The following is a 10,723-nucleotide window of genomic DNA, read 5'->3' as shown; positions in this document are numbered from 1 at the left end:
ACATTTGAAGCAGTCAATTACTCACCTTTTTTTGTTAAAAGATTGGTCACTCAAAAAGTGTCTTTTGAGTACTTAAACAAAACAAAATCTAAAGATGGTTGAAAATGTGCAAGTTATCTGAAAACAGAAATCTGAAAAGAAAACCTTTTTAATATATATATATATACTGTACTTTTGTAAATAAATATATATATATATAATTATGTTTTGTGATGGTTTTGTGATGTATTATTGTCTTGGGTTAATTTCTGTATGGAATTTAAAACACCAGATAATTGTCATTGTATATCAGCGTGAATTGAACTGTGAATGATCATTGCACTTGGTGAACAATATAATAAAAAATGTGTATCTATTAAAGAAGCAGTCCTGACAGTAATTCTGAAAACTTTCCCTGTGACAATGCAAACGGCAGGTTGTTGGCACTTTTGTTATTTATTCAGCAAACTGGGCTGGCCACACACTCCTTCCCAGTAGGTGGCGCTGTATGCACTTTTAAAGTTGGCTGCGATGCGCCAATCATGGTCAAATTCGAAAAAGAAGAAGACCCGGATCAAGCTAACTTTAGTAGCCATACCAAACAAACACGTTTCTTCACTAATAATTTTAAAAAGCAGTCATGACTTTAGCATTTAGCAGAGAACCACGAAAGACAGCGGGCAACCGCATGTCAAAGTTACTGGATGCTGAAGAAGAAGATGACTTCTACAAGACAACATACGGTGGATTCAATGACGTGAGTAGCCAGATGGCTAATATAGCTAGCCTGGACTGGCTTGCACAAAAGCTGTATGCACGGTTCACTAAAGATTATACTATTAATTTAATTCAGTAGCAGAGTGAGTCCTTTGCACAAACAACTCAAGTTCATTGTCTACTCGAGATAGTATGTGTGCATATAGCTTGGATTGTGTGTACATTCTGCAGGAGACATCGTTGTTCTCTGTCAGCGCCAGAGATGCGTTTTCCGTTTTGGCCAATTAGTTACATTGTTTCACAACATCTGTCGGTTTCTATGCGAACGTGATTTTTTTTTATCATATTTTTCCTCAGGAATCGGGAGACGACGAATATCGAGGGGAACATTCAGACACAGAAGATGAGGTGGATAGCGACTTTGACATCGATGAGGGCGATGAGCCTGATAGTGACCAGGAAGATGATGCGCCTCGTAGGAAGAGTCGAGTTGTCACTAAAGCCTATAAGGTAACTGATGCAAACCCAATACCTACTCCTTATCTAATGCATTGTTCATAAGTTACATTTATTCTCCAAATGGCACTGGTATACATTTTTCTAGCATATTGGAATTGCCATGACCCAATGATTATCAAGTTAAAGTGTTGGCAGTTTAAACTGTCCTAGGACTGTTGGTGCCCTACAATGGCTGACTGTGTTAGAAGAAGAGTGTGGATGATTCGGTATGAAGGAAAACACCCTCAAGCTGATAGTCTGCACTCGTGACGGAATGCAATGACAATGAAGTGATTGAGTATTGAACCAAAACTACAAAAGAGAAGTCACTGTCCAAGAAACTCGGGAGGTTAATGTAGGTTGTTTGTTTTCATAGGAGCCTTTAAAGTTGTCCAAGCCCAAACAGAAGAGACCCTTGGAGGAGGTGAAGAAGACTGAGAGGGCAAAAGTAGAGAGAAGAGTCCCACAGGAGTTTCAGGACTTTGGAGAGAGTAAGAAAATTTGTTTCAGAATAATTGTTAACATTTTAATCTTAAACAGGCACAATTATCCTCGAGAATAAGGATGCATACATTTTTGGGTTGTTGTGGTGAAATACACATTGAGATGTTTATTTTATTGTTGGAAGAATCTGTGTTGAATCTATAAGCTGATAGTCATTATTGGTGCATATCATCATTGTGATGTTATTGTTATCACATGTCATTATTTGGTGACTGAGATTGTGAGGAAACAAAAATCCCGAAATATCAATGATAAATATTGTCAGATGTTCCCCCCCAAAAAAGTATATACAATGGTGGATTATGTTGAGGCTATAGGAGTATAATTTGACACAAAAAACTGGACAATATGGGAGATTGTTTTATGTTAGACCTGCTACTAGTTTCTGATCCCCAAAAATATATTTTCCAGCTCGGAAGTCTGTACGCCAGTCTACCAGCGAGCACACACGGAAGACAAACCTGCGGCTGCAGGAAAGGCAAGATGCCCCTCGACGACGGAGGGGGGCCCACCACGATCAGCCTCTGACCCAGGATGAGCTGCTAGCTGAGGCCAAGATAACTGCCGAACTCAACCTCCGATCTCTGGGTGAGCCTATCAAACCTAATTAATCATACTGAGCGGTTAAGTGTTAGGTTCCTGTTACTGATCAAATGTAGTTCTCTAAAGAGTTTGGCAGCCCTGCTGTACAGAGCCAGAAGGATTTTCAGTTCAGATAAATCCATCCCATTAGTTGTAAATGTTGTCACATATCCTTTTAAGTATTAACCCATTAACCCACGGGTAAACACAGTAAAGTAACACCTGACCTTAAGTGTACATTTAATGTCCTCATTGATTATATTGTAAAGTCTACATTTGCCTTGAACAGTCAAGATAATCATCGATCTTACAGAAGTAATTAGCCTAAGAGTCTCTCAACCCTGATGAGTCAGATGTCTGAGCGGTTAGGAAATCGGGCTATTAATCAGAAGGTTACTATGTCCCTGGGCAAGGCATTTCACCCTACTTGCCTCGGGGAGAATGTCCCTGTACTTGCTGTAAGTCTCTCTGGATAAGAGCATCTGCTAAATAACTAAATGTTTGGGGGGATTTTTAGAGAACTATGAGCGTTTGGAGGCCGACAAGAAAAAGCAAGTCCATAAGAAGAGGCGTTTTGAGGGGCCGACAATCCGCTACCATTCGGTCCTCATGCCTCTGGTGTCCCACTCCATGTTGAAAGAAGAAAACGTTGACGTAGAAGGGTAAGGAACGCCATGACCTGTTGTTCTGTCTGCGGAACTTACATCCGTACAATCATACGTTTGGATAATGACACAGCGCTCTGTTCTTTTGAACGTAAACAAAGATCGTCCATAAAAACGTAGTGGTTTTCATGACAGGTTTTTTTTCTGTATCTGTCTATAAGGTGGTGTGAGGTATTATTTACTACCTCTCGTTGTTTCACATTATTTCCCTTCAAAGGTTGGACCAGGACACCCCACAAGCAGTGACTCCTTTGCCACTCAACCCCACCACGGCTTCCCAACACCACACGGGAGGCCTGTGTTCCCGCACCTACATCACGCTGAGCGACGAAGAAGCGTTCGAAGTGGCCTTCCCCCCGGCCGCTCGCGTCGCCGTCCAGCCGCCCGTCCAGGAAGTTTGCCCCGTGACTCACAAGGCCGCGCTCTATCGAGACCCCGTCACCGATATCTCCTACGCAAACACGCGAGCTTTTCGCATTATTCGCGAAGCTTACCGTAAGTATGTGGCCGCACACGGCTTCCCCAACTCCTCCGGGGGGATTTCGGGACTCGACGCGTCCGGTTCAAGGGGGGCACGCCAGAAAATGGTCGTCAAGCAGAGCACTGGATCTACATGAAGGCTTCTGTCCTGCTGTGGTTCTTGGGAGGCATTTGTCGGTTATATATTGTTTTGTATTAATGCTCAAATACTACTTAATTAATACATCAGCGCCATGAACTCCAGCGCCATTAAATCTATTTTGGAGATTCTACTGACAGTTGTGCAGGTCTCGGAAATGTGTTCTAGTAAGCCTTTTTTTTAATGGTTTCCAAATTACAATTGTTTCTCAATTATTCTCAATGGTCAATCGTCTTCGAAAGATATCGATCTTCTGTATTGCAGTTTCAATTGCATTAGGGTTTGTGATACACGTCTTTGTATAAATTTGCCTTTATTACTTTTGTCAGAATAGTACATGTTTTGTAAAATTATGGTATTTTTTAATAAAAACAGCTGTTAACTGTATTTCCAAGATGGCAGGAATATGCTGATCATGATACCTACAAGGGTCAGTTACAATAAAACAAATAGGGACTGACTGTCTGGATAAGGAGTGAGACCATAAAGACATGGATTATTTTAATCATAATTTCCGTCATTTAAAATAACAATTCAAAAAAAAATATTTGAAATAAGTTAAATGTGACAGTGCCAATACTGACACAAAACTTGCACATTTATTGATGAGTGTGAAGGACACTAACTGCAAGATAAACACCATAGAAGAGATTATTTACAAACAATACCCCTCTTGTGCCAATACTAAGTCCCATATCTTACTCCACAGGGTGTTGCTAAACAGTATCCGACAAACACTTTATTTCTTGTGTCCCAAAAAGACCAGACGATGTGAAAAAATTAAATCTAAAAAGTGTGCCTCATGAATCCATTGCACTGCCTTTCATCATTGTGAATATTATTTCAGGTTCGGCAAGTAAACTATGTCCCCGCTGTTGTTTTAATTCGAGTGCCCTGCTCACATGACCAGTAGACTACCCAGGATTCACTGTGGGTGAAACTGTCATCATAGAAGATCACAGGAGAATGCCTGTTGGTAAGTTAAGCTACACAGAAATACATGACAATATCTATTTAGTTACAAATGATTTGCACAAAATCATAATGAATATAGACTTTAAGTCGTTATTTAATTCAGCACAAGAGTCAGTTCTAGACAGTTGTCACAATTCAGCCATGCCGTGTTCTAACTTTGTCATCCAGACACAAGTAGTTAGTGCGGAAGCCACTTCGGCGATATCGTTAACTATATTTCTGAGAAATAATCCAAGTATCTGGTCGAATAAAGCAGTATTATATATAGAACAGCGTTTTCAAAATGACACCGCATTTCCATCGTTGTTGGAAAGATGATATTGCAGCTGGGAGCTCGTGAAAGGTGATATTGTGGCGCAGACAATAGTTAGTTTACCATTCTATGTAGCGCACGTTATCTAACTAGTGAGGTTCAAAGGGCTGTTTTGTGGAGCGGGATGGGTGTGGCGTCTTCAGTATTGTGTTTTTAACGATGGATGTGCGTAGTCGAAAACAAAATATAATGGACTTAAAAGCCCCTCGTGGACGTTGAACTGAATTTTGGAAAATGCCTCACTGTTGACGCATCCTAAGGTAAGGTAAGGTAAGGATAGCTGTTTCCGGGTCGTTTGGCTCATGGTAGGCTATTGTGGGTCAAATACTTTTAAAAAGTTGAAACAGTGGATAAGAAGTCTATTGGTTAAAAGTACCGAAGTCGTTTTTCCTCGCAAAAACAAGAAATTACGTTGTCAAGTGTACTCTTTTGCAATATTAAGATTATGAAAATAGGAATTGTTTCGCTACTTAGTAACCTTTCCCTCAGTGTTGTGTAAAATCGGTTTAACATTTTTCCTCAGAGATCTTGCTGTTTTTTTCTTTATTCCAGCCGCCCTCTTAGAATATATATATATTATTTTTGTTGTTATCTTATGTAACGATTGCAAGCAGATCCAAATGCATGTTTGGCAATAGGCAAAGTTTTACGGCTTGATCTTTAGCCTACTTAGTATTTAAAGTTATTGATTGTTATCTGCTGTCACAATCAGTAATAATGTTGTAATGACACAGAAGACTCTGGACCCTCAAACTCTCGCACGCACGCGCTCACAGGCACACGCACTCACTCACCTATTCTCCTTATCTCTCTCGTTCTCTTGTCCTTTGTTTAGTCTCCTTATCATGGACATCCAGGTTGTGTTTACAGCCTTGGAGGCAGTGTGCAATGAAAACATCACTGTTTTGTCTGGGCCTCCTGACCTGCCTTATGGTGACGCTGCTAGGCGTTTGGTGACATCTTTTAGACAGATTCAGGAGCATAGTCACACCCTGGAACCTGTAGTTCTTGGCTTCACCACTGTCTACCATCACTACGATTTTGATGCACATACCCCTGGAAATGGTTACCGCACACTGGTCAAGGTACAGTGCTCCTCAAGTGTTCCAAAGAGAACATTACCTTTATTTCTTTCTCTCTCTATCTCTCTCTCTCAACCTCACTCCCCTACTCAAACATCAAATTAAAATCAAACATCACCTGCATGAACCCGCCATTCACACAATTTAATTTCACAAAGGGCTCCACGGTGTCTCCCTCAGGTGTTGCGGTCCTGCCTCATCCACATCATCCACAAAGGACGCTACATCTCCAGCAAGTGCCGCGGCACCTTCTTCAGGGCGGAGCACAACGCCTCCGAGATGGAGGCCTACTGCAGCGCCCTGTGCCAGCTGCGTGCCCTCCTCTACCTGGCCCAGCGGCTGCTACACGACAACAGCCACGGGGAGCTGTACTCCCTGCAGGACAGCGTCCTGAGCAGGAGGTTCGTGCAGGAGTACACGTCCATGCACAAGGCCTGCTTCTACGGTCGCTGCCTGGGATTCCAGGTCAGTCGTCACCAGAGGATGGTGTCACTCGTATCTCTTGTCTGACTTGGAAGTCGTGTTGCGTTTGCGGTTGAAAGCGATTGGTTATCTGGTTCAGTCAAAGACGGACCGTTAAGGTGAATGCTGAAGAGACCTTTTTAATTTTTTAAATACATTGTTGTTGTGGTGTGATTCTTCTCTTTTTTTTATTTCCAGTTTTCAACCACGCTTCGTCCATTCCTGCAGACTGTAGTTATAAGCATGGTCTCATATGGAGAGAGTTATGGAAAACAGCAGTCTGGAATAGGTCTGTGTCTCTGAATATGCTAATCTAAATTATGGAAAAATATTCCCAGGTTTTGTCTTTGTTTGCACTGTATTTTTTTGTTGTATTTTACACTTCTACTCCTTTGACTTTGTCGCTAATGCTTTAGGTATGGCAGCTTTCTCTCTCCTCACATCTGGGAAGTATGTGATTGATCCAGAGCTGAGGGGGGAGGAGTTTGAGCGGATAACCCAGAACCTCGATCTGCAGTTCTGGAAGTCCTTCTGGAACCTCACGGAATCTGGGCTGATATCGGTGAGAGGAAAAGCATGCCAATCACACGCAAAAGATAAAGAACTCACTGTTTGTATTGTGAATGTTCACGCCGTATCTTTCTATTGATTCCTGGTTTTCCCCCACAGGGTTTTCAGAGAATGGGCGCTAACCAAGTGCAAGTAAACCTCACCCTGACCATACCTCCTCTGCCTCTAAGCCTGCCTCTGGCCTCAGACCCTAGCCTCTCTGCCTCCGTATCCCCTCCTCTGGCTCACACTGGCCCTGGGCCTGTCCACATGCGCCTCATTTCCTGTGACCTCAGAGAGGGACAGGTCAGTCTTCACCGTCACGTCAGCGCTCGTAGATCTGTCGTAGATCAACCGAGACACTCGTCTTACTCTGTGACTTTTGCGTTTCGTTCCTCAGGACAGTGATGAGCTACTGGCCTTCTCTCGATCGGAAGCTCCGCCCCTCTCCTTGTCCATCATCAACAGGCCCCAGAAAAGCCCACGATCACCCTGGCTACTCATTCACTTCCACGGGGGAGGCTTTGTGGCCCAGACCTCCAGATCCCATGAGGTACCCAGAATGGAGGAGTGGTGTTAACCACTAAGCTTAATATAATATCGGTTGGATGGGGGATGTAGGTGCATGAATTGCTGCTTGAGGGTTTGCGTTCAACACAGACACTGACCTGTCTGCATGAACAGAGTTGTACAGCAATGTATCTTGAAATGTTCTCACCCTCTGTCCCGTCCCCCTTTCTGTCTCTTTACCCCTTACTCTTTCTCTCCCTTTCTCTCTCTCTCTCTCTCCATCCATCTCCATCTGTCAAAGAACTATCTGAGAAGCTGGTCGAAGGATCTGTGCTGTCCCATCCTGTCAGTGGACTATTCTCTGGCCCCTGAGGCTCCCTTTCCCAGGGCTCTGGAGGAGTGCTTCTATGCCTACTGCTGGGCACTCAAGAACTGTCACCTTCTGGGTCAGTCTCACTTCTTGCTGCACAAGAACACCACGAGAGATGAGATGCTGAGGGGGGAGGAGGGGGAGGGGGGGGTAGTAACTGCTACCAAACACGCAGTTACAGATACCAAACACGCAGTTAGCAACATAGCTCTAATTCAGGGGTGTCGAGCTCCGGTCCTCGAGGGCCGCTGTCCTGCATGTTTTAGATGTTTCCCTGATCCAGCTCACCTGATTCGAATGAATGGTCGTTATAACAACCCTTTTAATTGAATCAGGTGTGTTGGAGCAGGGAAACATCTAAAACATGCAGGACAGCGGCCCTCGAGGACCGGAGTTCGACACCCCTGCTCTAATTGGTTCATGGATTCCATAACCACCAATGCGGCAGCCAAAAATCCTGTATGCACTGGAGCAATAGAAAAATAATTCATAATAAAACAAACATTTGCATAAAAAAATCGATAGAACTGTGTATCCGGAAAGAATACTAATCTCCTGTAGTGTAAACAGTGAGTGTGTCTGTGTCCTCAGGCTCCACAGCGGAGCGAGTGTGTTTGGCTGGGGACAGTGCTGGGGGAAACCTCTGCATCACCGTGTCTATGAGGGCCCTGGCCTGCGGAGTGCGTGTGCCTGATGGCATCATGACTGCCTACCCCGCTACCCTGCTCACCATCGATGCCTCGCCATCCCGCCTGCTCACCCTCATCGATCCTCTGCTGCCTTTAGGCGTGCTTTCCAAGTGCCTCAATGCCTATGCAGGTACAGAAAGTGGAAATGTGGATTGAATCAAGACTAAGATCTCTGTTACAATTAGAACCTTTTTTCATCTTCTTCACCCCCATTTTCTTCTCTTTTTTTTACTTCCCCCGTCTCCAGGAAATGAACGTCAGACTATCCGCGCTTCGTCAGGGGTTAACTCCCTGAGTGCTCTGGGCAGAGACACAGCGCTGCTTTTCAACGACCTCAAACAAGGAGCCTCCAGCTGGCTCCAGTCTTTCCTGGACCCCAACTGGACCTTGGGCAGCCCAGGGACCCCGCCGTCTTCCCCCAGAAGGACCCCGCAAAGCTCACCACGCTCCCCCTGCAACTCCTCCTCCCCCGCCCACTACCCGGCGGGTCCCAGAGACTACCCAGAAGGCTTCGAGCCCCTGCGGTCCGAACAGCTTGCAATGATCAGCACGTCCAACTGCCCCGTCGTTAAGAATCCGTTTGTGTCGCCGCTGCTGGCCCCTGACGACTTATTGAGAGGCCTTCCACCTGTACACATCGTGGTGAGAGAGGGACACATTTTTAGAATGTTAGAAGGGCATGGTAGAGAAAGTACCTGAGAATTGTAGTCCAAAAAAAGCATATAAATACAGCTCTTGAAAAAAATCATGTGCAGCGGTGCGGAGACCACTTTTTCTTTCATAAAAAAAAAAGTTGCGAAGGACAGTTTTGAGTGAGGAACAGAAGGGTCAAATTTAAGAGGCCACTGCAAATTTTACCCTTCTGTTCCTCACTCTAAATTGTCCTTCTCAAAAAAAAAATCAATGAAAGAAAAAGGTGCGGTGGTCTCTCAATTCTTTTCCAGAGCTGCATATGTACAAAAACATACTTGATTAAAAGTGTCTAATTGTACTTGAGTAAATATATGTAATTAACCCAGATATTTTTTACTTGTCCCCACAGGCGTCAGCCCTGGATGCCTTGCTGGATGACTCGGTGATGTTTGCCAAGAAGCTGAAGACCATTGGCCAACCCGTGAGCCTGACAGTGGTGGAGGACCTCCCACATGGCTTCCTCAGCCTATCACAGCTCTCCAAGGAGACACAGGAAGCCTCTGACATCTGCGTGGCTAAAATCCGAGAGGTGTTCAAGGCACACTTCTCATCTTTTCGCAAACAACCTCATTTAGGATGGACCAATCACACGCCCGGATCATCGAACGGAGGGACCAATCAGGATGAAGGTTTTTGTCACGGCGGGAACCCTAATAAAACATAGACGATTATATACGTAACCTCTTTTGGCACATTTAGTCTGTCGTGGAATCCATCACTTAAGTTTACTTACTCTGAGTTATAAGCAGTGAGGTTGTTTTATCAGTCGTTGATACGACAGGAAATGTAATTGACATTTGAGCCTCTGAACACAACATTTCCGTGAAACTATTGAGTAAGTAACTTGAGAGTCAAAGTAGTAGGGTTTTCAGGGTGTATTTAGTACATGGAAAGAAAAAGAAGAATTAAGAAGACTTGAGGAAAAAGTTTACTTTAAGGTGACTGGAAGTAAATGTGTCTGTGTCAGGGCTGTACTCTTGATGCAAAGGAATAATTTAGGTCACTTAACTATCCACTACATCTCACAAAGTTTAACCACAAAGGCTTTTGTATAAGTGCAAAGACACAAGCACAAAAGCAATACATTACCATGTCCAGCCATTGTATTAATGTGTGAGCTGTTGTGCCTTCAACTTGTTTCTACAGTAGATGAGCCGTATTGCACAAACCCTTCCATATGGAGGCATAGAAAGCTTCTCACAATTTTGTCTGTACGAAGATAGGAGTTATCAAGCTTATATCAAGCTAACAACACACACATACTTTAGGTTAGACATGAGCTGCTGTTATTTCAAGTGTTTATGGCCTAACACTGTTCACAAAAGTTATGCTCACCAGCTACTGTAAATGTGAGTTCTGAATATGTTTTTGAATGTAAAGAAAATTATATTGGTTACACATCTGTGTCATTTTACGTGTTGAATTGTTTAAATATTGATCAGTTCTTGAAGTTCTGATCTCATTTTAAAGGATACAAGACTGTAGTTTAAATACAACTATCAGTGTTGCAAAACGT

The 10,723-nt window shown here is 43.6% G+C and overlaps 2 protein-coding genes across 4 annotated transcripts; both read left to right on the top strand.

Moving 5' to 3' along the window:
* Positions 1–513: 513 nt before the first annotated feature.
* vps72a (vacuolar protein sorting 72 homolog a) lies at positions 514–3,951 on the top strand. Its single transcript, XM_047019369.1, has 6 exons — positions 514–736; positions 1,054–1,206; positions 1,571–1,685; positions 2,110–2,286; positions 2,798–2,942; positions 3,163–3,951. Exons 1-6 carry the CDS (start codon positions 620–622, stop codon positions 3,560–3,562), a joined length of 1,107 nt encoding a protein of 368 aa, XP_046875325.1. The 5' UTR covers positions 514–619; the 3' UTR covers positions 3,563–3,951.
* A 411-nt stretch (positions 3,952–4,362) lies between these two features.
* Positions 4,363–10,612, top strand: lipea (lipase, hormone-sensitive a). 3 transcript variants are annotated; one of them, XM_047019367.1, is made up of 11 exons: positions 4,363–4,540; positions 5,688–5,937; positions 6,115–6,399; positions 6,595–6,685; positions 6,813–6,958; positions 7,066–7,251; positions 7,346–7,498; positions 7,757–7,901; positions 8,417–8,644; positions 8,762–9,156; positions 9,557–10,612. In XM_047019367.1, exons 2-11 carry the CDS (start codon positions 5,698–5,700, stop codon positions 9,869–9,871), a joined length of 2,184 nt encoding a protein of 727 aa, XP_046875323.1. In that variant the 5' UTR covers positions 4,363–4,540; positions 5,688–5,697; the 3' UTR covers positions 9,872–10,612. The 3 variants fall into 3 exon arrangements, with proteins under 3 accessions (XP_046875323.1, XP_046875324.1, XP_046875322.1); XM_047019368.1 differs by lacking the exon at positions 4,363–4,540 and adding an exon at positions 4,548–5,112; XM_047019366.1 differs by lacking the exon at positions 4,363–4,540 and having other exon boundaries at positions 4,548–5,937.
* Positions 10,613–10,723: the final 111 nt, after the last annotated feature.

The sequence above is a fragment of the Hypomesus transpacificus genome, chromosome 4, assembly GCF_021917145.1.
Source record: "Hypomesus transpacificus isolate Combined female chromosome 4, fHypTra1, whole genome shotgun sequence".
NCBI classification, from domain to species: Eukaryota; Metazoa; Chordata; class Actinopteri; order Osmeriformes; family Osmeridae; genus Hypomesus; species Hypomesus transpacificus.
This window is presented reverse-complemented; position numbering and strand designations above follow the sequence as displayed.

Bases quoted from the DNA above. Each gene is read 5' to 3' on its own strand.
- vps72a (XM_047019369.1), top strand. From the start codon at position 620: ATGACTTTAGCATTTAGCAGAGAACCACGAAAGACAGCGGGCAACCGC. The intron at 737-1,053 runs GTGAGTAGCCAG...ATTTTTCCTCAG, and splicing joins CATACGGTGGATTCAATGAC to GAATCGGGAGACGACGAATA. The intron at 1,686-2,109 runs GTAAGAAAATTT...TATATTTTCCAG, and splicing joins GTTTCAGGACTTTGGAGAGA to CTCGGAAGTCTGTACGCCAG.
- lipea (XM_047019366.1), top strand. From the start codon at position 5,578: ATGACACAGAAGACTCTGGACCCTCAAACTCTCGCACGCACGCGCTCA. The intron at 6,400-6,594 runs GTCAGTCGTCAC...TTTTATTTCCAG, and splicing joins GTCGCTGCCTGGGATTCCAG to TTTTCAACCACGCTTCGTCC. The intron at 7,499-7,756 runs GTACCCAGAATG...CATCTGTCAAAG, and splicing joins AGACCTCCAGATCCCATGAG to AACTATCTGAGAAGCTGGTC.